We start from the raw sequence: 26,905 nt of genomic DNA on the forward strand, positions 1-26,905 counted from the left end.
ATGGTTACTGAAGGGGTGTGGCATTATGGGTTGGGTGTTTATGGTTACTGAAGGGGTGAAGCATTATGGGTTTGGTGTCTATGGTTACTGAAGGGGTGAGGCATTATGGGTTTGGTGTCTATGATTACTGAAGGGGTGAGGCATTATGGGTTGGGTGTCTATGATTACTGAAGGGTCGAGGCATTATGGGTTGGGTGTCTATGGTTACTGAAGGGGTGAGGCATTATGGGTTGGGTGTCTATGGTTACTGAAGGGGTGAGGCATTATGGGTTGGGTGTCTATGGTTACTGAAGGGGTGAGGCATTATGGGCTGGGTGTCTATGGTTACTGAAAGGGGTGAGGCATTATGGGTTGGGTGTCTATGGTTACTGAAGGGGTGAGGCATTATGGGTTGGGTGTCTATGGTTACTGAAGGGGTGTGGCCTTATGGGTTAAGTGTCTATGGTTACTGAAGGGGTGTGGCATTATGGGTTGGGTGTTTATGGTTACTGAAGGGGTGAGGCATTATGGGTTGGGTGTCTATGGTTACTGAAGGGGTGTGGCATTATGGGTTGGGTGTTTATGGTTACTGAAGGGGTGAAGCATTATGGGTTTGGTGTCTATGGTTACTGAAGGGGTGAGGCATTATGGGTTTGGTGTCTATGATTACTGAAGGGGTGAGGCATTATGGGTTGGGTGTCTATGATTACTGAAGGGTCGAGGCATTATGGGTTGGGTGTCTATGGTTACTGAAGGGGTGAGGCATTATGGGTTGGGTGACTATGGTTATTGAAGGGGTGAGGCATTATGGTTCGGGTGACCATGGTTACTGAAGTGGTGAGGCATTATGGGTTGGGTGTATGTGGTAACTAAAGAGAGGTGATGCATGCCTAGTTGGGTGTCTATGGTTACTAAAGAGGTGATGCATGCCTAGTTGGGTGTCTTTGGTTACTGAAGGGGTGAGGCATGCATTGGTAAGGAAAAAGAGAAATACTGTACCAATTGGCAAGGGGCATCCAGCCCGTCCAGACCTGGCTGACCTGGTTCCCCCTTTTCACCCTTAAATCCCCGGAAACCCTGTTGACGACCTTGAAGTGTTACTGAAAGAAAGACGAGCCGTCGCTCCTGCGCCCGTCCAACCGTGACGGCCACAAGAGGGGACGAGGAGGACCTCCATTTGCCGACACCCGGCCGGCGTCAATCAATTTTCAGGATTTAGTTTGAATCTCAAGATACGTTTGGGTCGCGGCACCTTGGGTGTCAGCTCATATTGGGGCAGAGGGGTCGTCCTCGTTTGGCCCGGGAGGCTGGAAGGTAAGTTCCAGCTCACAGGCAGACATACCAATGGGCAGGGAGCATCTAATCCAGGGGCACCCTGTTCTCCTTTCTCGCCCTTAGGCCCTTTTTTGCCCTTCTTTCCCTTCTCCCCCTGAAAGGACAACCAAGTCAACATCATCATTGGGGGATAGGAGTGCTCTGGGAGGAGAGGGATTACGGCAGAGGGATCAGTGTTAGATCAAGGGAAGGTGTTCCGAAGAGTTCTTAGGACAGGACCAAAGGGGAAGTATTACAGGAAGGAAGTGGAAAAGGGCACAAAGGATGAGAAAGAGTAGCAGGAGAAGACGTATGGAAGGGCAGCATTGACCATCTGGCTGAGGGACTTCACAGTGGATTAGCCTCTGGACGCATGCACTGGAAGAAGACCTCTGGTTTGATGCCTCGGATCAAGTGTTAAAGAAACTCTCACAGTGGCGTTTGTTACTAGGAGATGTTGGTGGACTTAAACCAATCTGACTTTCTAACTGTCACATTAGTATAATGACTTATATAAGAGCCTTTATCTCGTTTCATAAATGATTTTATGGTTAAATTAATATAATCACAGATACATATTTTTACGTATTGTCACTTTAAGGAAGGAGATGGCGATGTAAGGGCCACAATATATTCTGTGTGAACAAAATGCAGTGTCATCAGATTTGAAAAGCAAAATCGTAATTTTATTGTAGATTATTTTACTTGAACATTGCATTTTAAAATATTTGTTTCCCTTTATCAGACAATTTCTAAATAATCATGAAATTAGTGATAAATAAAACAATAGTTTTAGTTTCTAATTGTCTTCAACTCAAACCTTTCACCTCATTATAGTCATTTAAATATGGTAACACTAACTATTTAAGACTATAACTAGTATCATAGGCCAGTTAATATGCTAATGATCCTTGTTAACGACTGATGCAGCAAATTTACAACACGTGTACAAAAGAAGGTACTTTAATAAGATATTAAAGTTGTTGAATTGTGTGTTTGTGAGTTAATAATGTCACTCGGGTGAGGAACTGATACACACAAATGCAAATAAGTGGATGTTAGTATTTTCCGTTCAGGATCAAGAAAAAGTTCAGTTGTTCAATTATTTTTAAATAAATGTTTTAATGTACGCGTCATACGTTTTATTACATTTAATTTATTAATGTAAAATGTCTATTCTCCAACACAACAAAATAAAAATAATTTTGTGTTGGCAATAAACGTGTCCTGATTCTGAGTCAGACGTTGTAAATAAATGACAAAAATATAGATCCCGAGGTTTAAATCTGAAGTTGATACTGTCGTGGCTAAAAAGACGAGGAGGTTCGGATAAAATTAGGATAAAAACAGGAGAAGGTTTTTCATTCTGGTTGAAGATGTTGACACTAAAATGACAGCAGCACAGAGACGTTGTTCTGACGCCAGGAAAAGCAATCGAAACAGATCGTTGTGGTGACTCTAGTTGTGATCCTGAGGTTTTCTGGAGTCAGTTCACACACGACCTACGCACTTGTTGTTAGTTAGAAAGAGCAACAGTTGCAGCAGGAACACACACACACACACACACACACACACACTCACACAAACACACAAGTCTGATGTCAATGGACGCAGCTCGAAGCTTTGACGGTGATGATTTGGAAGAATGAAGGGATGAGATGACGGTGATTTCTATCACGTGATCATTTCGCTTCAGAGCTCCTACAACGATCGCGCCGGCCGTGTTCAACCAATCAGAGTCGTCTGTCACTGTCCATTGACATCAGTCGTCTAACTCGAGCCACGGTCGCGTCTCATCTACAACTACCTTTTCTCCTCTTTCGCCAGCTTCACCTAGCTCTCCCTTTAAGCCTGGTAAACCCTGAAAAAGCAACAACTGCAGTTCATCACTTTGTTTTGATGAAGATGAAAGTTTAGCTTGAACTCAACAGTGTCACTGAGCTGGTTAGTTCACTGGGATTAAAACTCAGGACTGGTCGCTGTTGCTACCCAGCGAGCTAACCAGCCGCCACACCTATCAAACAGCCGTGTGTGTGTGTGTGTGTGTGTGTGTGTGTTTGTAACGTCGTGTCCCAGTTATGGTCTGGAATGAGGCGGTGACTATGACATTTGAAGGACTCATTCAAAACTTGTCTCTCCAGAGAAATACTTACGTCCAGGCCTGGAGTTCCAGACGATCCCTGAGGGCACAGAGGGAGTCATCAGGTTTGCAGCTATTAAACCGTAACAGGAAGTTCTAGTTTGAATGTTATCTCGTCTGTTTATATTCTTCTGTCTGTCATAGTTATTTTCATGTTGCTTTCCTTTGACACGTGTTCCACACTTTATATCATGTCTTTATTTAGTCAGTGACGAGTGAAACTGTCTTAAAACCCACTTTTATTCAGAGGCTTTTAAAACAGCAAATACAACATCCATCCATCCATCCATCCATCCATCCATCCCTCCCTCCCTCCCTCCCTCCCTCCCTCCCTCCCTCCCTCCCTCCCTCCCTCCCTCCATCCATCCATTCATCCATCAATCCATCCAATACACAGGCTGAAAATTAACTATTTGGACACCAGGGGGAGCCAGACATACTGCTTTAAATCGACTGATTGGGATTTTAATGGTCTTAAAAGAGCTTGTTAAACTCACAGGAAGTCCGTACGGCCCCCGAGGTCCTGGTTCTCCAGGAGGTCCACCCTCGCCCTGATAGAACAGAAGCACATTAAGGTTGTGTAATCGGAATGTTGGATGGTTAAATTCGATATTTGGAAATGTTTATTTTTTTAATGTATTTTTTTGTTTCCATGTTTGCATTGCTTTGATGTAAATCAATCATTTGTGTATTGAAAGGTTTTTTTTTAATAATAAAAAAACTTTTTTTTTCTAAACATAGACTTTGATATTTTAATCTGATACTTAGAAAATAAATTTGAAAATATATGAAACGTGTTTCGAGGGTTTGGACTCACTCTGTCTCCTTTAGGACCGGCAGGACCAGCTGGACCTAAAGGTCCGTCAGCCCCCTGAAGACATATGAACCATAAAGTTAATTCACGTGTTGAATAAACATTCAGGACAAGATCAAAACTTCAGGAAACAAAACGACAGAATGAATCCACGGCAGGTAAAAGTATGGAAGTACATCAGTGACATCAGAATAATAATTAAATTTAACATTTCAAATGTAAAAACGCCAATTTTTTATGTTGTTTTTGCAAGCATTGATTAAAGTGAAATTAAAATAAAAAAAATTATGATTTTTTTTTTTTAAAACCCCAAAAGTTTCTATAAAAGGAACATTTTCAAAATTAATAAATCATTTTAAGCAAAAAGATTGATATTGTTATTCCAACAATTCAAAAATACATTTAGTATTTTTTAACATTATGCCAAATTCAACATATTTCATCCAAACGTGGTGCTACTATTATTTGTAACATTTGAATTTAAAAAGCTACAAACTGAAAAAATATTTATCGCATGTTGTATTTATTTTTTAATTTTAGAATAAGAGAATCAAACTCTATCTGAAAAATAAATAATACATTTTCATAAATATAAATTTAAATAGAATTATTTAGAGAGAAAACATAAGCGAAAATGTTAAATTTCAATATTGTGACATCACTGATAAAGTGCAGCGAGGGCGTCAAAGATATGACAACATTTGAAAAGACTGACGCACACGCCTGTCACATGTTGGAGAAGATATGTCGAAACTAAGACGAGTGAACGAAAGTTCGCTGCCACTGAACACTCTTTGAAAGTGAGCGTGTGTGATGTAACGCCGCGAGCTATAGTCACACAAAACACAAGTCACATGCCAAAGGAAGAATAACATGAAGACATGCCACAGGCAGAAAAAAAAACTGCTGACACGATGTTTTAAGTGTTAATGTGGATTAATAACACATCGAAATAACAGTGTCTCTGGTCGTGACGGGAGAGCTGAGGTGAAGGTGGAGAGACAACAGTCTGTGGTGATGAGAGCTCGCTGTCACGAGACAGGATCTTGTAATTAACCCTTGTGCCATCTCAGGGTCGTGGTGACCCGAGGCCCCAAAACAAATGGGTTTGTGGTATCCCTTGTGTTATCTCAGAGTCGACCTGACCCCTAGGCTCGAAAAGAAATGTGTTTGTGGTATCCCTTGTGTCATCTCAGGGTCGTGGTGACCCCGAAGCCCAAAAACAAATGGGTTTGTGGTATCCCTTGTGTCCTCTCAGGATGGAGGTGACCCCGAGAACCGAAAACAAATGAGTTTGCGGTATCCCTTGTGTTACCTCAGGATGGAGGTGACCCGAAAACAATCAGTTTAAGGTATATCTTGATCCAGAGACAACAGAAGGGATACCACAAACACCTTTTTTTTTTTTTTTAGCCTTTGGGTCACCTTGACCCTGAGACAAGAGAAGGGCTAAATAAGTGAATTTAATAAGTTGTGTAGAAAATTTGAATTTGTGAAACTTCAATTGTATTTTTATTTTATATTTCAAATTAATCTTTTTTTTTACACATAGAGTGTAACATCTTAATGCTCTAATAAATAATAAATCAAAGATAAATGATCTATTTTTATTTATTAATTTATATTATTAATATCTTTTTTAATTCAAATCTTTTTAAATTCTATACAAAATGTTGTCACCATAATTGATTAAGTTCAATAATTTAAATTAAAAAAAAATTCAAATTCTATGCTTAAAAAAAATTAAAATTCTCAAAATAAAATTCAAAATTTGAAAAGTTGATTTCAACAATTCGGATGTTTTTCACAGTCCTCAACGTTCCTCGTGTGACAAAAAATGTACATTATTGCTCAGTAAAGAAGCAAAGAAGATTCTCAGCCATATAACCTTCCAGGGAGTGATGGAGATGTGATGGAGTGAGATGTGAAGATCAAGGTGTCTATTATAGGTGAAATCTGAGCAGCTGGTCGCCGTGACAACGTGTCTAACGTTTCCGCATCCGAGGGTGAAGGAGAGTCACGAGGAAAATGGAAACAGACAGAAGTTCAGGAGTGGAAGCCTCTCGTTCAACTCACCCTGAATCCAGGCTTGCCGTCCAAGCCCGAGGCTCCCTGTGCGGTTATGGAGGTATGAGTGACATGAACAAGGCCAGATTAGTAACCAGGTGAACACTGTTATTAGGACATCACAACAACGTCGTAACACAGACAACGACGTGATTCAGGCGAATGAAAACGGAAAAAAAACAAACGACGTGAAAAAAACAACAACTTGAACGACACTTTGTTAACGACAGGCGTGACAGCGATCACTACAACTTCGTGAGACATTCAGGGACCGTGGTACTTACGGGGAGACCCAAGGGTCCTCTGTCTCCTTTGTGACCTGACTCTCCACGGGTCCCCTTCACACCGTTCAGACCGGCCTCTCCCTATAGGACGAAGATCAAAAGCTGAAGAATCCCGGTCAAAGACTGCGACAGCCCGCTCCCTACCTTTGGTCCTGGAAAGCCGTGAGGACCCTGGAACGATACAAAGGGGTTAATACTTGGTTGTTACTCTCTAATAATGATCTTTAGGGTCCCTCACCATGGGACCCGGGGGGCCGTGAGGACCAGGAGCACCGGGTTGTCCGACGATCTACGCATTAAGAATAGTTTAAACACTATGAGAACCTAGTCTTTTTTATAAGGAGGACTTACTGAGGGTCCTTGAGGGCCGGTTAGACCTGCGTCCCCCTTGTCTCCGTTGTTTCCGTTGACGCCCTGTTTAGACAAATCCATGAGTCGCGTTCATTCTTTGTTCAAAGGAGATCATGTCCGTCATCCTCACAGGTAGACCAGGTAGACCGGTCGTTCCTTTGTCACCGGAGGCTCCCGGCATCCCCATGTCCCCCTTTGAACCTTTGTAGCCCTGAAGAGAACACCCTTAGGACGGAGACAAAGAAGGTGGACCACGAGCAGAAGACTCACTCGTTCTCCATCAAGACCAGGAAGGCCGGGAAGTCCGCGATCGCCCTGCGATAGTTTCAAAAATAAAAGGTGAGAAACTAACAGAATACATCATGAAGAAAGACCCGAGGAAAGTACCTTATAACCCTGAGGCCCAACAGGACCAGCAGGACCCGGGGGACCCTGTGAAACAAGACTTTAGATCAGGATCACACGAAACAACACTGACTTAAGAGTCTAGTTCGAGTCTAGATTTGACAAATCACAGACTTGCATCATCACATTCCACTTGTCTTTTAAACACACAAGACTCATGCACATCGTTTAACTGTCACCATTAATACTCCATTATGGATCATACTCCAAAATAATACGCACTTTTAGGGATTTTGTCTCTTTTTCATGGTATATATTTATTTAAAAACAATCAAAGTCAATCACAATATACTTAATATCGCAACGTTGTTTTTTAATATAGTCGAAAGCACTGTATTTTTTCTCTTTTTATCATCGTACTTTTATGGTTAATATTAAAAAAAAAAAGTGTGATCCGGCAAGATCCCGGCGATGACTGAGGACCAGAGGATACAGTGACTCAAGCAGCTGATGTTTGGACATATTTTGGTTTGAAACAAATGAAAGCAGTTACGACTTTGTCAAGAGTCATGTGGTCTGTAAATACTACACATATATCATTGTTACTACACTACTAGGGGTGTCGGAAACATATTGATACCATGATATATCACAATATTTTTTATTATGATATGTTATTGTTATTCATCAGGACTGTATCAATTTTTTTCTGCTTCAAATCATATTTTATTGTTCACCACAGTTTTTTTTTATGGTTTATAGTTTAATAATAACAATAAAGTTTGTTTAAAATTCAATAATTTGTTTTATTTACAAATAACATGCAGATATTTACGGCTTTGTTAATTTTGTGTTGCAATTTAATTTCCTGCCGCTAGATGGCAGCAGTCATTACGTCTTCCGCAGCTAAAAGAACATTGATATACCGGCAATGACTGAGAATGAGAGGATACAGTGACTCTAGCAGCCTCTTAAACCTGATTTTTGGACATATTTTGGTTTGAAAACAAACAAAAGCAATTACGACTTCATCAAGAGTCATGTGGTCTGTGAATACTACAACATCAGAGTCAAGTACTGGACTATACTACACATATATCCTTGTTACTACACTATCACTATCTATCGTATTGTTGAACCAGTCTCGTGGTTCTTGCAAACACACGTTTATTATTTCTTGTAAAGAAAATTCTGCTCATACAAACTAACACATCTTCGCTCCACACCTGGTGGAACAACTTTTCAACGACACATTGAAGAGTCGACACAGTGTCGCACAAACATGCTGCTGCCGTTTAACAGGTTGTGGGCGTGGCCATGCAAGAACAACACGACACACACACACAATTACCGTCACTGTAATAGTTGTGATCCTCTGCAGGAGGGCAAGAAGAAGAAGAAGAAGAAGGAGAAGAAGGAGAAGAAGAAGGAGGAGGAGGAGGAGGAGGAGGAGGAGGAAAGAGTTGAAGACATGAACAACAAAATGAATTGTTGGCTAAAAGCACTAAAGTCTGAATAATGTGTTTCACCTGAAGAGCTTCCTGGATATTTCCGTTGTAGTCAATGATCTCAGTAGCTCCCTGATCACCTTTGAGCCCCGGGGGTCCCTGTTCAGACGTCACAAATATCAACATGTATTTCCTGCTACGAGAGGAGCCACAACAACGCCGGTTCAAAGAGAAACAGAGAAGGAGGTTCTCACCCGAGGGCCGGCGGATCCAAGGTCACCTTTATCACCCGACTCCCCCTGGAGTTCAGGACATTTAAGATGGAGTTTACAAGTACGAGAAGTTAAAACGTCACTTTTACCTTTGAACCTTTGAAACCAGGTGCACCGCTTTCACCCGGGGATCCCTGAGAGAACAACAACAATTCCAAGAACTTCACTGAAATGTTTTTCCAAGTCAAACTTGACAAACCGACAGAGATGATGTATGAGTCACACATTTGATTTGATTGTACCCGGTTTAATTTCATTTTATTGTCATTTATTTCATTTATTATATCACATAATGCATCCCAAAAACTTTATTTTTACAATATTGACAAGAAGCGTTTTCTGATTCTGATGTATATGATATAAATACGTTTGATCAGTAAAAGTTTGCAACAACATCTAGTAAAAAATATGAACTATGACCGAGTTTATTAATTTTTTTCAACTGTGACATAGTTTAAGTTTTAAATTATAAATAGGATTAGTTCATTTTTAACTTCAAGTGAATCCTGGACTAAACGTTCTTCTGAGATCAACATGAGAAAAATGTTGTTCATTCATTCATTGTCTGCCGCTTTATCCCGGGGTCGGGGTTGCGGGGAGACAGGAGCCTATCCCAGTATCATAGGGCGAGAGGCAGGGGACACCCTGGACAGGACTCCAATGTTGTTGTTTTTTTTTATTTGTATGTAGTCATAGTCATAGTAACAACAAAGTCTTGTCACGGTCAAATTATGTTTCTTTTTTTGTGGGAATAAAATGTTGACTAGTTACTGAGAGTTAGAGGTGTAAGAAAATATTGCTGTAGAAGGAAAGGTTTTCTATGGTGCACTTACAAGAGGTGTACTGTAGGTGGCAGCAGATCCCAACAAAGCCCCCGGATAAAAACAACTTCAACAACTAAAACTCAAGTTCACTCACCTTAGGGCCAGGAACGCCGATTTCTCCTCGTTCACCTTTTCCTTGTGGCCCGTGATCGCCTCTCTCTCCCTGAACACAAGAACACAAGAGTTACAGAGGAAACTTGTCTTGTTCATATTCTCTATTTCCATTTAAGACACTGTACAACTCAGGTGCGAGTGTCAAGTGTAACCCCGCCAAGGAGTCAAACATATTCTTTAATATGCGTATTCACGAAAAACGAACTGCCTTCCATGATATTGTGGAATTATTGGAATAGAAAATAAAGATTGACATAGAACATTGAGCAGCCAAAACACATCAAATACATATATTTAAGTTAAAGCCTAATATTGTCTTTCCATCTAATGTTTTTCTTCTTAGACATCATTTTAATGCCATTACAAACTGGCAATCTTCTAGGACCATAACAAACATACACAAACAAAACATTTCAGAATATCCAAATTAATCTTAACCAAAAAAAAAAACTCGTCCCTGAACTGCGTTGACTCACGGCTCAACATCTAACGGCCACTAGAGGGCAATGTTGTGCAGCCCGAGAGCGCAAGAGCTTTACATCTTGTTTACGATGATGAGCTGCTAATGTGGAGGATGATCTAGGATGTCAGGAGTCACGATGACAACATGGATCATCGTGACTGAGAGAGAGTCATTATCCCAGCAGGCGTCACGGTGTGATAATGTCACGACACTGCAGGGATGCGACCAGAAACCTCCAGACACCGACCAGGATCTTGTACGAGCATCACAAACTAAAGTGTTGGGGACTTCCTCACCTTGGTCCCTGGTAGTCCCGGGAGCCCCGGTTCTCCCTGAGGGCCGAAGAAACCAGGCTCACCCTGAATAAGACATTCAAGGGTGAATTAGAGAAATGCTTGTTTCGATTGGATATTGGATATTGTTTTTTCAAACCAGCAGGCAAACACACATGCAGCCATTCAGACAAACGTAGGCGTGATGATGACACACATGTGTCTAATATGTCACAGTTAAGAAGAGAACAAAAAATCATGTCGGTCTGATGAACTTAGACATGAAAAACATTTTTTTTTAAATTCAGGTTCCGCCTGAAGTCCCCGGCATTCAAACACATCAAGTGACTTGATGGAGAGGTTTTGTGATCTACAATATGACCCCCGTCCTCATTCTGCCCGGCCCCCGGAACCATAGCAGGGACACATTTAGATGTTTCATATACAGTGACTCCAGCAGGTTTTAAAGTTGATGTTTGGACATATTTCGGTTTGAAAACAAATGAAAGCTGTTACGACTTCGTCAAGAGTCATGTGGTCTGTAAATACTACAACACCAGAGTCAAGTACTCGACAATACTACACATATATACTTGTTACTACACTACTAGGGGTGTCTGAAACATATTGATACCATGATATATGACAATATGTTTTATTATGAAATGTTATCGAATAGGACTCCTTTTTAGGGGATACATTATTTTATAGATAAGATTAATAAAAATCAAGACGGCATGTATTTTGTTGTTATATTCTCCTACTCCCTACATTTTGTTGCTCTTTAACCAGGTCTGCTTTGAAAGATATCAACATTTTAGGGCCTAACATATATATATATTTTTTTATCATATTATTAATTATGACTTTTTTTTCTGTGAAGAACCCGGAGACGGTTGTTTGGTTATCCGTGTCTTTCTGGAAAACTTTTAATTTTTACGCTTTTGGCACCGCTTTGATCGTCGCTTTCTTCTTTGAGCAATAATTTCACCTTGAAAAATAGGCAGTAGATATTCACCCGGAGTATTTCCTGTTTATATCGCTTGTTATTCTTTAAACGTCTTCCAATAAAGGAGCTTAAAATATAGACTTGTTTAATTTTTTCATAACAAATTTTCTCATGACGAGGCTTCAGTACAAGAGGGACGTTACAGAAGAGCAGTATTTGGATGTTTTTAAGTGTTTTTTTGGATGAAGATGAAGACGAAGACAACTGAGTCCAGTCGCTACATTAAAATGAACAAACATTTTTGTATACAACTCTAAAAAGAACAGATTACTCTGAAAATAATAGTAGAAAATGAGTGAAGTTTGAATTATGGATGAACAAACCCTTGAATAAATGTAACCCCTAAACTTGAACTTCTACTCTGTCTAACCCGTGAAATCTAGATAATGTTTCGTCTCTGGACGATTGTTGGAACACGAACAGCTCCACCCCAGTTGGTCAAGACTCCGTTAGAAGGCGCCCGAAGACCACGGTTGGCGTGTTTGAATCTGGACCACAAGGTCAATTTGAAGCAACACAACTGTCGATCTTGACAGAAAGTTGATCAAATCTGACGTAAACAGCACGAAACAACGTGTCCTTCGTTAAAACGTCTTTTCATGCTGAATTATGCGTAACTATTCATGTCCGGGTCCTCGTGCCAAGTTGTCAAATATTTGAAGTCCAGAATGTAAACAAAGCGGTTTATTATATTGAACGTCTCTTCTTCGCTGCTTCAGTTTTCCACCGAGCTTCCGTCCAAAACTCTGACAATAATTACCATAACAATCATTTCTGTTTGTAAACACTTTTAAAAGACTTATGAGTTGACCTCGGTCTCTACTCTGACTGCAGGTCTCTCTTCATAATGACGCTCTACGCTGACGACAGATTCTTCTACATGCGTTCGTGTCGCATCAGACTCTTCAAATGCTTCACCTGGATCCGAGCAAAGTGTTTGACATTCAGACACATGACGGACAGGATGCGTGAAACACGTTCAAGATGGTTTCAATTCACATTTCCATGCAAGACTCTTGCAACATGCAGCCGTCTGCGGAAGCGAAACACTCGAGAGGGAAATGGGCGGCGAGCGCCACGAGCCTGGAGAAGCTGCGTTAGCGGGACAATGTGAGAATCCATCAAGCATTCAAGCCTCCAGTCAAGAGGGAAGAGAACGTCCTTTACAAAAGCAGCTTCATTCACATGTTACATTCCCAGCTGGTGGCTATTCATGCGTCGCTGTGCACCGGCGCTGGCGGCTCGGGATGTTTTAAAAATTCAAAGCCGGCGACAAAGATTTCTGTAAGTGCTCAATTTCGACCTTTATCCAAGTTTATATACAGCAAGTACTGTATTGTTTGTGTCTTGAAAAACTCTTTGCCTTTGTTACCTTAAAATAATCATTCATTCACAATATAAAGTGTAAATTTAGAATTCAAGACACACATGAGGTTCAGATGCACAAGTCATCGTAGTAGTAGATTGAGTTTTCCATTTATATACAATATATATATATATATATAAACAGATATTCCATCTGATGAGATATAGTATCATCATGATTAATTCATGTAAATAATGTCTGTACAGTTCAAGTACAAAGTTAGCAAATTATGGCTAATAATAGCCTAGCAGCTAATAACCATTCAGTACATCCATCCGATGTATAAAAACAGTAATTTAACTGAAATGTTAGGCCAGAATTTTTGTATTTTTCTATTTTGAATTTAGGAAAAATCTTAACGAAAATGTTCCACTATATTGTCAGATGAAGACACTGCGTCTTAGCAGTAGACCACGTGTCAAACTTGAAATTTAAGTAGATAAATGTTCACGTTGATAATCCAAGCTTCGGAGATGCCAGTGTTTGAGATAAGATAAGGAAAATAGATAATCGATGTCAACAATTATACAGATCATTTCAACAACAGGTAAAAAAAGGTTGAAGAAAAGTAATTTGACGGTAGCTACAGAGAACTTATCGGGCTCAAAATGCCCGACATGAACTGCTCTGTGTCTGAACTAAAATCATTTTTCTTTTTGGACTTAATCGTGCGCAAAGGTTAAAAGGGTCAACATTTGTTCATGCGCTAACTACTCCCTTATTGTTTGTGCTACAAAAGCATGGATCGGCTAATTTCCTTTGACTCATTCTAAGGAAGTTGCTCAAACATAAAACAAGTTACAGCCTTTTAAAAGTCTTTCAACGTTTTTGACCTACTTTTATACCATCGCATCTTTCAAATCATTTTCTTGGGAATATGTCGCAACCGGCAAAAAAAATGAATCAAGCATGTTAAAGGAACAATATAATAAATGACGTGGATTTTGAATTTTGAATTTAAAATACGTTTTGTATCTTCTATCAATGTTGGCTACTTCAGCTGGTATTAGTATAAACCGCATTTATTATAAATACTCACGGACATGACTGATCAGTTTGCTGGCATACTTTAAATCTGCCATCATGTACTATATATACTATGAACTATATATTCTGCCAATCTGAAGCGAAGCTCATTCAAGAAGCAGAGCGGTGATGAGATAAGAGCGGATGATCGTCCGGACTTGGGCGGAGCGTTCCGAGGGGAATGATGATGTAGAAACAGGGAAGTATTTACCTTTATCCCTGGAAGCCCAGGCAGCCCTGGAAGTCCTGGCTCTCCCTATACGAGAAGAGTGCGACATGTTACAGCCTAGCAGGGGTCAGGTCTTGCTCCTCTGATCTTTTGGATCTATTTTTAATTTTTGGTAGAGTCCTGTATTTCAGGGGCGGGGGGGCGATGCCTCCTTCAGGCGAGCATGACGAACTGCACATGCACATTCCCAGCGGCATGCAGACCAGCAGCATGGATTAGTGTTTGTTAGAAACTCTTCAACCGTCAAAGCTGGATGCTTTTCAGAAAAGGAGGCGACATGTTACACTGACGGGGATCTGGGTTTTTAATGTTTAAACAGAAGAATGCCTGAAATAATAATGACATCGATGTCACCGAGGATTCAAACCCACAGCAGCTCTTATGAAAGTCACCAAAAGTGGGTAGAAAGTTCCACCGTTCAAAAGTAATTAAGCAGCAGTTGCTGAAACAACACGTTCATGAAAAGGGTAAACGTGTATTTAATAGCACGAAACCTCAAGAAGACAGATTGTGTTTGCGAACAGTGAATCAAACCCGGCTTAACAGATCATTTTGGCTGCGTGTGATATGGTTGGCCGAGGCAAGTGTGAGAGGTTTCCAAATCTGGAAGCCAAACTGTTAGATTCTTTGGTTGAAATTTGCAAAAAAAAAAAAAAAACTACAGCAATTTAAAAAGGACTGGCAGAGAGAAGTTGGAACATTCCAGGCCCAGACAATTGTTACATGCACCGCTCGTCGTGGGCCTTCTGAAAGGCTTCCAAAACAAAACTTGCAGATAATGAAACAGTCTATTAGGACGGCTCTATCAGTGCGACATGAAACGAAGCGATTAGCGTTTGCAAGACGACGGACGAGGGATCAGAGCGAGGCTATAAACGTTTAGCTGCTGAATGTGCCGTAAAAATAACGAGCAAAAGTCTCCTTTTCTTCCGTGAACTACTACATTTGCAACACATGTTGGAGCGTGTCCAACAACAACTCTGATATTTGTGGTCATTACAGACGTCTCTCTCTGTCAGGTCTCCTGGTGGCCGTTTCAAGTACTGCACTACTGTGCTCTAGAGCAAGACTTGATCCAAAGGTTGCTGGTTGGAGCTCGATTAGTTCATATTAGTGAGGAGCAGCGGTACCTTATATCCACTGCGTCCAGGCTCTCCAGGCTCTCCCTGAAAACATATTAAACTCATTAAGTCACAATGTTTTGGCTCTTCAGGTCTACATTTGTTAAATAAACCATTACCTTGATCCCTGCTGCGGAGGAACCAGCATCACCCTGAACACAAGAAGTACAGATTACTAAAGAAAACAGTATATTTCTGACAGTATTAGAAAGGGGTTTTGTTTGGAAAAAACAGATGATATATTTCTCTGAAGTAACATTAGTCTGTGGCTCTTGACACATCAAAATACCTGTTTCAGATCTTGGACCTCTATTTGGACTCAGTGTGTGTCTGTTTGTACGAAACTCTCTTTTCATTGAAATATTGACATTAGAAAATGATCTTAAGCCCCGCCAACTGGAAACACTTTGTTTTTCTGGAGATTAAATCTTGTTGAACCTAACCACACCCACTCTGCTGTGATTGGTCAAGCAGGGAGGTTTGTCATCAGACCACGAAAGTCTCCACCTCCAAGGGACTCGTTGTATGAACAAAGCGAGGTGGGATTACAGCTGGCTGGAGGAGGAGTGAAGCCATTATTACGTCATAATGGACTCTTGTAACCTCTCGTTCGCCCAGATTTCAGACCGACTTCATAAAGTAACAAGTTCAACACATGGTCACGATGAGGGACTTACTGCGTCTTGACAAGAAATACTTCAACATTTACAACAAGTCAGGAGAGTTAGAGTTTCACATTAGTCGACCTTTAATGATCCAGAGAATCTATGAAAAGTAAATTTGACCATAAATGGAAACGATCCAGAGTAAGGATGTCAATGTTTTAAGGAGCCTTTGAAACCTCTGAGGTTACCTAAAGAAATACTGTAACTGGACTGTAAACCATCAGATATAAACCTTAAACTTAACTCGTGACAACCTTAATGCTCTTTGACGTACGCTCGGATGCTGCGGACTGACGGTTCAACATGGTTGAAGTGGAAGGAGTCGGGTGGGCGGCGGGCGTATAAAGCAGAGGTTAATATAATAATGTCAACGTAGCTCAGAGTCAAACATGAGAGAGGGAGAAGAATGTTGATGGGAAATCAAGCTGTGGACCTTCCTTTGAAAACCTCAAACCTTCAACTAATGTCTTCAGGTGAAAACAGGATGACGACACTCTCAAGACGTCAGATCTTGACAGTGTTTAGACAAAAACTTTTCTCCCAGAAGCTGCACAGCATCACATTCAGGGGCCCCTCGATCAGTTAAACCCCCTTTTTCTGGGGGGAAGGATATTGAACTACTAGGAGCTTTTAAATCACATTTATTGGGGCGAAGTCCTGAAAAACTCTGCATGAATCCTGCTGCATTCAGTAAAAAACAATGATTGGTGGGAAAAGCTGCGGCGCTGTGGTTTCACTGCGCTCGCCGCGCTGACTTTTTATGGGAGTCATTACGATGCACAGCGCACAAGTTTGACTGCAGACAATAAAGTGTGTGACTGTTTACAGCTGCCGTGCTGTAGACTTCTTACATGCTCAGTTATTGTTGAGTCTTTATTGGCAAAAATAAACATGTTTCTTTAAACACACAAGGAGGGAAAAACTCTCCGGACTCTTAATTGAATATGTTTTTTGTGAACACCTGCAGATTTTTTGGCAGCAAAGATCGAGAAAGAATGTCCAACATCTGCACTCGGTTCCTAAATCTTGGATAAAACACAAACTACAAAAAGCTCTCACCTTGTTAAAATGCTAATCCTGATAATTAAACTCATGAGCAACTTAAAAAAAAAAAGCGTGTGGAAAAAGCTACGCCCGGTTAGATTTATACCTCATGACATGAGAATAATGCGTCAGCGGGGCGTCGAGGTCCAGCCTCGCCGTGGTTAAACGCGTTCGCTGAGATCTTTACGATCACGACAGCTGCTACTCATCTGTCGCACCTTGAAAAGTTTCTACCTTTACTTTTCGTTTTTAAACAGATATAATTCTGCGTTTATGCTTTAATTCAAACGTCAATTAAGAGTCTTGACTTACGATCAGGATCTCATAAACAGTGGTTCCTCGTTTATTGCTGCAGCTCCCATAATGCTTTGCCGCCCAGCCAACCAATGTCCACAGATGTCGGATACTTTTGACAAAGTTACGTAGAATTCAAACACTTATTGTGGTTGCGGTTTTTAATGCTTTTTAAATGCTCTAATTTCTATGGTTGTGGTTGTATTACAATATACTTAAATATACAGTACCTGTGCAAAACAAGTCAGTTTCTTCTGAAAAATAATTTGTTGTCACTAAACTTGTGAAAAATAGATCAGCAGATGCAATAACAAGTCTTTAAAAAAACGGTCTGAGAGTAGACAAATCATGGACTCTATTTCAAAATTGATTTCTAATTGGGCCCTTGAGACACTTGAGTCCCGTTCTCAAGTAGGGACAATTTGAGACTTTGAGAAAGAATCAGTTTTATTTCATCTTTGCTGAAAACTTGAAAACCTATAAGCTCTCGTTCTTGAGCAGTTCGTGACCTGAAGAAGACGTCGGCTTCAAGAGGTACAACAAAGACAAACCACTGGCTGGCATGCTCCTCTGAGAGCGCTGCAGATGAGTAGAGAAGAAAATGAAAGTTCTGATGAGAGACAGATCTGTGGCTCCCTTGATCAGGTCGTTAAACCGAAGTGACCTGGTGTCTCGCTCCGGATGATGTTTCCTTTTGAACAGTTCACGACTAGGGTGTGGTTTCTACATTAGAGTTCCTTCACATAACAAACGCATTAAAGGAGCAATACGTAAGATTGGAAATATTGTTTCTGCCTCCCCCTGGTGTTTGAAAAGTGTGACTGCAATGTTATGAGAAAGTTTCTTGTAGTGTTGGTTTCTCATTATATCTAAAAGTACTTCATATGGGTTTCTGAGCCACTAATGTGAAGCAGATTCAGACTCTTCACAGACAATGTCATGAATAATGTTGTTAAAGTAACACAGAAAGTTCTACATGAGTCAAGGTTGTTGATGGTGAAAATAGGGTAACTACACAACCACCTTTTTCACATGTTTCCTCTTTTTTGTGAGTATTTTCAGCTTCTCCAAGAGGCGTGCTAACGTGTGTTTCGGGTGCTTAAAAAAATGTGTTTCACTTAACATGTAAAACTTTTTACCCGACACAAATAAATCTACTCTAGGCAGTAGTGTACTCAAAATATGCTCACCCTAGTAAATGTGAAAAATAATAAACAACGTAAAATTTTATGTATTGCTGCTTTAGAGGTTTGGTTGCTAGAAATTAAACATTACGTTTTTGGGTCAAGGGTCTATGAAAAGAACATGAAATAGAAACAAAGGTCTTCAGGACCAAAAAAGCAGTTTGAACAAAGCTTTCGGTTAAAGCCTAAGTAATAATAGAAAAAAAGGTTGTCAAGAATTGTTGAGCTAACAATAACAATGAATAGATTCAGAATAAAAATGGCAATTTTTCCAAAGGTTTTAAACCAAAGTTCGTTGATAGTGATCTAGACCAGAGAAGTGGAAAATGCTTTGGAAATTGCAAATTAATAAAAGTCCCACCGTATTAAACTGTAAAAACTTTGGCATCAAGTTCGTGGAAACTTGTTTCCAACTATTTGCGAGTAGATGCATCTCGTCTGAGCAGCGTTTTTTTGCCTCGCGTGTTCACCAGACTCTTGCCTTAAATCCACCCCTGACCCGTCCTGGAAGTTTCATCTTCTGCCTCTGACAACTTGACTGACAGCTGACTGACATTTCACTTTCTCTTTTCCACCTCGGCAGGTGGACGCGATCAAAGCGTGGCTCGCCTGCACAGATGAGCTCTCGCATCTGTTTCTCTTGAACGTTCTACTGGCAGCAAGCGTTTCTCAATCCAGACAACTCGTAAAGTGAGAAGTTATCTCAGTTGAGCGGCAATAAATTGACGGAGACGTTTCCAGTGCACCTCGCCGCCTCCGGACTATCAGCTACTTTCTGACGCCGTGTTTCTAGTAAAGTATCCTTCTCCAATAAAGACGTCAGTATTTTAAGCCATTTTTTTCAGTGGAAAAAGTGACAGGTTCTTCTCTTCTCGGCCAAAACTAGTCATTGATCAAGGATAAAATATCACATTTGCAATAAAGTATCTTGGAAGAAGAATTTTTGTTACGTGTCACTGGATTATTGCTAATGCTAATGTTGCAACAAGCATGAATTTACAAGCTTAAAATGGCTATTTCAAGGTCAACACATGTGAAACGCCAACTTTCCTGACTCCCATGTTTCAAGTGTTGAAGTCTTCCTCTCCAAGATGCAGTAAGTCCCTCATCATGACCATGTTTTCAACTTATTACTTTATAAAGTTGCTCGGAAATCTGGGTGAACAGGAGGTTACGAGAGTGTAGTCACGCCCCACTTTGATTATACAACGAGTCCCTTGGGTGTGGTTATGGTAACAAGATTTTATCTCCAGAAAAACAAAGTGCTTTCAGTGGGCGGAGCTTAAGATCATTTTCTAATGTAAAGATTTCAATGAAAAGAGAGTTTTGTACAAACAGACACACACTTTGTACAATACAGTCCAACATCTATTTAAGACACACTTAAATCAACTTGAACTTTAAAGTATATTGTTCAACCAATCAGCTCATTTGTAGGTAACAAGATACATTTTCATTACTAACTTTTACCAACATCGTGTACGTAAATGATCTTAGATGAGAGTTTAAAACGTTAGCCACAAATGTACCGTTGTGTTTGAATAATACTCTAATCGGGAAAGAAGCCTTGTTCGTAAATGCATTTGAACGTCTAATATCCCGTCAAAGTATCATCCTGGTGCGACATGGAACCGAGAAGTCGATGAACATTGATTTCATTCTCAGGTTTAGCTGGAGGTATGAGCAGGAAGTGAATCATTATTCACTTACCTTCTCGCCAATTTCTCCTTTCATTCCGTCTTCTCCCATGTCGCCCTAAAACAAATGAGACAATCTGAATTTTAAGACCCCTTTTTTTTTCAACATCTCAGTTCGGTTTATAATGGAACGATTCACAAGTTGAATGACGTTGAACGTTATAACTATTTTGACGCTCTGTCGCTAGGCAACCGAGCAATCTACATGTCATTATAGACCACAAGGAGTGTTAATGAACACATCTGTTCATTCAGAGCCAGTCAATGCCTTCTCTCCCAGCATGCCTAGCAGAGGAGCTGACTAGTGACTCACTGACGGTCAAGAAAACAAGAACACAGACCACGATCACATTTGGGATGACGTGAGCGATCGAGACGATCGGAATCAGCACTTTTACCTTTTCACCTCGGTCTCCCATTTCACCCTGTTGGCAAAAGAAAGCAGAGCATTAGAGCAGGTTTGATGCTATCAGACGCTGGATTCACCGCCTTCACACATGCTTCCAGCACAGGGATTTGAACCAAAGAACCACAAGAATATTGACATAACAGGAACAACGGGGAGAATCAACAAAAGAAAGATGTTAAAAGAAATGAGATCATGACCAGGGGGTACTGATAATAATAATAAAAAAGTAAATTTGATGGAAAATCAATGATAAAAAGAGTGTGAACGGCATAGAATTTAAAAATCAAGTTACGCAAACCTTTGTTCCTGAAACTCCGTCCAATCCAGGCATACCCAAATCCCCCTATGACACACAACGTTTCAAAGTTCTGGTTCAAAAAGTTGGATTTATCAGGTCCGACTATAACCCCATGATGATATAAAAACATGTTATTGTAAGTCATGAACTGTACGGATTATCAGTTGATTCTCTTCCATGAGAGAATGTTGGGATGACGTAGTTCTTGAGGACGGTCTTATTTATTCTTGGACTCACTCTAGTCTTGATGGTCTCATGGTCTCAAGATCGCTCCGTCTAAGGCCATAATTGACGCCGACATGATGCAAATATCCTTCAAAAACCAGGTTCTTGAGACTATTGTTAATCCATTGATGATTTGATTGATTTTTTTTAATCTCTGTATTGATCACAATCTGGAAAAGTCTTGGTCTTGTGCTGATCTTGTTTCGGGACTTAGTCAAGTAATGATGCTAGCTCATATGACTGCTATGCTAATGACTACACTAATAAATACAAATATTGTAAAGGGAAGAACGGTGCATGAAAAATGTTGTCTTTTTAGTCACTAAGAATAAAGACTTATTCCTTAATTAAAGAGATATTTCACCCAAACTTCGCTCATTTTTTACTCACCCTCATGTCGACTAAGAGTTGTGATTATTTTCAGAGTAATCTGTTCTTTTTAAGAGTTATAGACAAAAATATTTGTTCATTTTAATGTAGCGACTGGAGCTCAGTTATGTCCGTAGGAATACAACTGAGGAATTGTTACGAAGAAAACTGTAGAAACAAGTCTGTTTTAAGCCTTTAGGCTTGTTTTTAGCAGACGCTGCTAGGCTAGCTGCTAGGCTAGCTGTTAGGCTAGCTGTTAGGCTAGCTGCTAGGCTAGCTGCTAGGACCAGTCTACTGTCTTTCCGAAAATATTGAGCCCCAGACGTTACGTTAAAATGAACAAACATTTTTGTCTATAACTATTTAAAAGAACAGATTACTCTGAAAATAATCCCAACCCTTAGTCGACATGAGGGCGAGAAAATTAGTTTTAATTTTGGGTGAACTATCACTTTCTGGGGATAACACAAACACAACAACAGTATTACAAACACTACAACAAAAGCTAAAATATGAATATTTTATAAACCATATATTAATAAAGATGGTGTTTTAACTTGAATGTTTTCATCTGGATTATGATGTTCATGAGAAAGAATCATCCAAACATTTATTATGTTGTATCTGGTCATCAACAAAAAATAAAATGTTTGTATGTATGTGTGTAAGATGTTTAGTTTTCTGCTTCAAACTCTCGCCGGAGACTGTGAAAACATGTTGTAGATAATTGTGACGACGGCTCTTAATGAGCCTTGAAGTCAGTGTGAGGTGTGAAGTTTTAGCGACGCTCCAGCCGAGTCCACCATCAGAAGGGGGTCCGACATCACTGGGTAAACCTTGATGCGGTGATTTGCGAGCTTGAGATACGGCACAACAGAAGGGACATTTGAAGTGAGCTCTAAACAACAGCTTATCTCTCACATTCAGGCTGGTCCGTCTGGGTTTTCTTTCAACATAAAACTTGGACCAATATGTAAGACTTGTATACTCAACATGCGGACGATAAGAACTGGTGGTTCTATTTTGGTTCTGCCGGAGGAAAAAACAAACATCCCAGTCGAGGACAGAGACGTCATTGGAGGAACCCGACGCCTCTTGATGGATTCAAGGATTTTGTTTGTAACCGGTATCTGTCCAACGCTGCAGTAACAGTCAGAAAAATAGTGCTTCATCACAAACTCACCTTGAGTCCGTCGGAACCAGGAACGCCGGGCGGCCCGAGTGAACCCTGTAAGAGAAGATCCTGCTGAGTCATCGTTTACACTTAAAGTCATAGTTCACCCAAAATTCAAATTTCACTCAGTTTCTACTCAACCTCATGAAGACTAAGAGCTTGGATTATTTTCATAGTAATATGTTCTTTTTTAGAGTTATAGACAAAAATGTTTGTTTGTTTTAGTGTAGCGACTGGAGCTCAGTTGTCTTCGTCCAAAAATACATTTAAAAACATCCAAATACCTCCATATACTGCTCGTTTGTAACGTCCATCTGGGACCAAAAGTCTCGATGAGAGGAATTGTTCAGAAAACACTTAAATTTAAATGAGTTGATATTATATGATTGTTTGTAGCAGAATTTTAAAGATTAACAAGCGATATAAACAGAAAGTAAAGTCTATTGTCTACACTCGTCTTATCGTGTTATTTGGATGTTTTTAAGCGTCTTTTTTTGGACGAACATGAAGTCTCTAAAAATAATCCCAACCCTTAGTCGACATGAGGGTGAGTAGAAAATGAATGAAACAAGAGTTTTGGGGTGACGTATTACTTTAAACATGTTTTCCTTCCCTGTAGCATGTTAGCCCTTTAGCTCTTGCTACAAACAAGCCTCAAATATAAACTTGTTAAATTTGTTTTACGAATATTTCTATATGTTGATGCTTCAACACAAGATGTACGGTACAGACGACAAGTATTGGATGTTTTTAAGTGTGTATTTTTGGAGGAAGAAAAGCGAGATTACTCTAAAAAGGAACACATTACTCCGAAAATAATTTCAACCCTTGGTCGACATGAGTAGAAACTGAGAGAAGTTTGAATTCCGGCCGAACTTTTACTTAAAGTGGAATCAGGAAGAATCAATGAATGAATCATCCAGAAGTTGAAAGGATAAATATTGTAAAGTGCCAGGAGAAATGGATAGTTTAGAAATCACGTCTGAGCATAATTTAGAAATATGGACATTTTTATTCGTCTTCTCTTGGGTCTCAAATGAGTCTCTGGCTTTATGACATTTCCTGACGACTTTCCCTCGTCGAAGTGAGGAACGTTCCGATCACGAGATAATCCTGAATGAAATAACCATGAGTTGATGATGCTCTGGGCAGCACTGATGTTATACACACACCACTAAAAACCTTCTACCACGAGCGTGAAGGAGCCTTGAGTAAACACGGACCAGATAAAAAAAAAAGTCTACTCTGGATAAGATGTAAGAGGAGCCGCGGCTATTTCCTGGCTCCTGAGACATGAATCCACCAGAGTGTGCTGGACTCGTTAACGGTGGCGTGTCATCTGGACTCCGCCTCCAGCAGCAGGAGGCCCCGTCCACGGCGCAGACAGGAAGTGTCTGATTGGGTTTCGCCGAGCAAACACTGGCCGCTACCTGGCGGCGAGACGGCGCTCACATCTGGAGACGGCATCAGCGCCGCTATCTAAACACTCGGGACAAGCCCGGGTTATTAGAACAACATTATTCATTTTCTTTTGATTATCAGTGGAATTCAAACAACCAAAGCTAAGTGAGTGTTTTAACGTGTTCAACTACTCACACGGTCATTGTTGTACATAACTGTGGTGTCTACGAGTGATTCTCACCTTCAGCCCTGGGGGCCCCTCAGGTCCCTACAAGGAGAGAAATGAACAAAAGAGTGAGATTGAAGATTTATAAGGTTATACACAAACAAGTTGAATTTTTTAGATACAATCAAATGTTTTCAACTGTAATTCATCAATTTAAAAACATCAATCCAACCATTTTTAATCAAATGAAAAACAATTTGAATCTTAAACTAATTATTTAATTTTTGTTTTAATCTTTGACATTTTTTCCAAGATGTTATCAAACAATTTCAGATTGCAATTAAAGTCGTTTTTACTGTCATCCTAAAATTAATTAAAATAATTAATAACTGTAATTAAAAATTATTTTAATCACTAATCGAACAATTGTCATGTCTTATTACACAATTCCAAACTAAAATTAAACATTTTTGAACTGAAATTAAACAATTTTCAACTATAAACAAACTATCTTTTTTACTGTAATTGAAAAATGTTCAACTATAAGTAAAACATTTTCAACTATAATCTAACAATTCTTAACCATAATCATACAATTTTCAACTATAATCAAACAATTTTCAACTATAATAAAACATTTTTCAACTATAATGAAACAATTTTCAACTGTAATCAAACATTTTTCAACTATAATCAAACAATTTTCAACTATAATCAAACAATTTTCAACTATAATAAAACATTTTTCAACTATAATGAAACAATTTTCAACTGTAATCAAACAATTTTCAACTGTAATCAAACAATTTTCAACTTTAATCAAACAATTCTTAACCATAATCATACAATTTTCAACTATTATCAAACATTTTTCAACTGTAATCAAACAATTTTCAACTGTAATCAAACATTTTTCAACTATAATCAAACAATTTTCAACTGTAATCAAACAATTTTCAACTGTAATCAAACATTTTTCAACTGTAATCAAACAATTTTCAACTTTAATCAAACAATTTTCAACTATAATCAAACAATTTTCAACTATAATCAAACAATTATCAACTATAATCAAACAATTTTCAACTGAAAAGAGAAGATCTTCACAGAGAACAGTTCTTATTCATACTTATTCGAGTTCACTTGACTATTTAATTAATTCATGTGTGTTTTCATTTTGTTTATTAAATGTGTTGTTTTATTGAACATTAAAGTCACATGGGTTCATATAACCATCAGCAACACACACTTAAGGCCAAAATAAATGCAATGATTGAGTTTTTGAACGTAATCAAGTCGTCGTCAGATTCACGGCCAAAACCAACAACTGTTTTTTTTTTCTTAATTAATTTTTAACAAAGTTTGCTCGACTTTAAGTGAAAATCTAAAAACAATCTTTCCATCCTCCCTGCACTGCCACCAGAAGGAGCCTGTTAAAGTCGCAGCAGCAACAAGTTCTCACATTAGCAGCAGTCGCCCACACACGCTCATGCTGATTTCCAAGAGCACTCGGGAGAGAAACCTCAATGAAGAACATTAATTATTCCGACGAGCCAAACTGTTCCTCCGCTGCTCTTTGTCGGGTTTCTTTGTGTGACTAATTACTACATGTGAGAGCACTCGGGCTTCCAGCCTCAAGAATAATACAAATAAATCAGCAACATGGCCGCCTTGTTTTACTTCCATTCAGGGAGGAAATTGCAAAATGTGCATTCAGAGGTCAAAGAAAACAAAGAAGGCTTTGTTCAAAAGCATTTTCTCACATTAATAGACTTTTGTGTTTAAGTACGAAGAACGAAAACTTCTCTTTATCTCAGTCAAAGCAGCAACTTCATCTTTTTCTTATTCAACCACGAGCTACGTTGATGCTAACTTGACAAGTGATGCTAACGCTACTAGCTTAGCCTGAATCAAAATCCTGAAGAATAGACTTAAAAAAGTAAATCAAACTGAATTTTCCGTCATAAACAAACGTTAACAGACAAAGATGATCAAATAATCTCTTAACTGTTTCCCTTTTACTTCTACATTATTTCAGAAAACACATACAGAACCAGAACTTTTAAGAGCAGTCGTCGCAAATGTGTCTCGCTTTGACTTTTATTAATTATGTTTATTAAAAAGTTGTTGTTTTTTTATTATTAAATATTTACATATTGAAAGGTTTTTTGAGAAATTGAATTACAGAAATTGAATATTTTCAAAATTGATTAACTTTTTTTTACACATATATTGTAATATTCTAATTCCACTAATACAAAAAATAATTTATATATTAAATTTTTTAATTTTATTTGTAGCCTTTTAAATTCAATATTAAAAGTTGGTTCAATAGTGTCACCGTGATTGGCTGAATTATGAAATTCTATGCTTTGTGTGTCTGGTTGTTTGTGTAGTTGAGTGTGTGGTTGAGTGTGTAGTTGTGTGAGTGGTGGTTGTATGTAGCTGAGTGTTTAGTTAAGTGTGAGATTGTGAGCATGGTTGAGTGTGTGGTTGTGTGTGTAGTTGAGTGTGTTGTTGCATGTGTGGTTGTGAGTGTAG

General features: G+C 39.3%; 1 protein-coding gene across 4 annotated transcripts in view; it reads right to left on the bottom strand.

Moving 5' to 3' along the window:
• Positions 1–26,905, bottom strand: part of col25a1 (collagen type XXV alpha 1 chain) — a 46,271-nt gene that overhangs the window by 4,512 nt on the left and 14,854 nt on the right. Inside the window, exons 6-33 of one of the 4 annotated variants that reach the window (XM_087788675.1) lie at positions 24,440–24,466; positions 22,807–22,851; positions 21,030–21,074; positions 20,721–20,747; positions 20,336–20,380; positions 15,558–15,590; positions 15,448–15,483; positions 14,300–14,344; positions 10,712–10,774; positions 9,933–10,001; positions 9,104–9,148; positions 8,997–9,041; positions 8,824–8,901; positions 8,646–8,669; positions 7,337–7,381; positions 7,220–7,264; positions 7,080–7,160; positions 6,950–7,012; positions 6,837–6,887; positions 6,743–6,769; positions 6,599–6,679; positions 6,324–6,359; positions 4,251–4,304; positions 3,931–3,984; positions 3,447–3,473; positions 3,101–3,154; positions 1,322–1,408; positions 979–1,056 (exon numbers count right to left, since the gene is read on the bottom strand). In XM_087788675.1, coding sequence (XP_087644801.1) covers positions 979–1,056; positions 1,322–1,408; positions 3,101–3,154; positions 3,447–3,473; positions 3,931–3,984; positions 4,251–4,304; positions 6,324–6,359; positions 6,599–6,679; positions 6,743–6,769; positions 6,837–6,887; positions 6,950–7,012; positions 7,080–7,160; positions 7,220–7,264; positions 7,337–7,381; positions 8,646–8,669; positions 8,824–8,901; positions 8,997–9,041; positions 9,104–9,148; positions 9,933–10,001; positions 10,712–10,774; positions 14,300–14,344; positions 15,448–15,483; positions 15,558–15,590; positions 20,336–20,380; positions 20,721–20,747; positions 21,030–21,074; positions 22,807–22,851; positions 24,440–24,466 — 1,410 coding nt within the window. The remainder of the gene's footprint in view (positions 1–978; positions 1,057–1,321; positions 1,409–3,100; positions 3,155–3,446; positions 3,474–3,930; positions 3,985–4,250; positions 4,305–6,323; positions 6,360–6,598; positions 6,680–6,742; positions 6,770–6,836; positions 6,888–6,949; positions 7,013–7,079; positions 7,161–7,219; positions 7,265–7,336; positions 7,382–8,645; positions 8,670–8,823; positions 8,902–8,996; positions 9,042–9,103; positions 9,149–9,932; positions 10,002–10,711; positions 10,775–14,299; positions 14,345–15,447; positions 15,484–15,557; positions 15,591–20,335; positions 20,381–20,720; positions 20,748–21,029; positions 21,075–22,806; positions 22,852–24,439; positions 24,467–26,905) is intronic. The other 3 variants (XM_087788677.1, XM_087788676.1, XM_087788678.1) reach the window with 3 other exon arrangements.

Source organism: Callionymus lyra, chromosome 4 (assembly GCF_982586985.1).
Source record: "Callionymus lyra chromosome 4, fCalLyr1.hap1.1, whole genome shotgun sequence".
NCBI classification, from domain to species: Eukaryota; Metazoa; Chordata; class Actinopteri; order Syngnathiformes; family Callionymidae; genus Callionymus; species Callionymus lyra.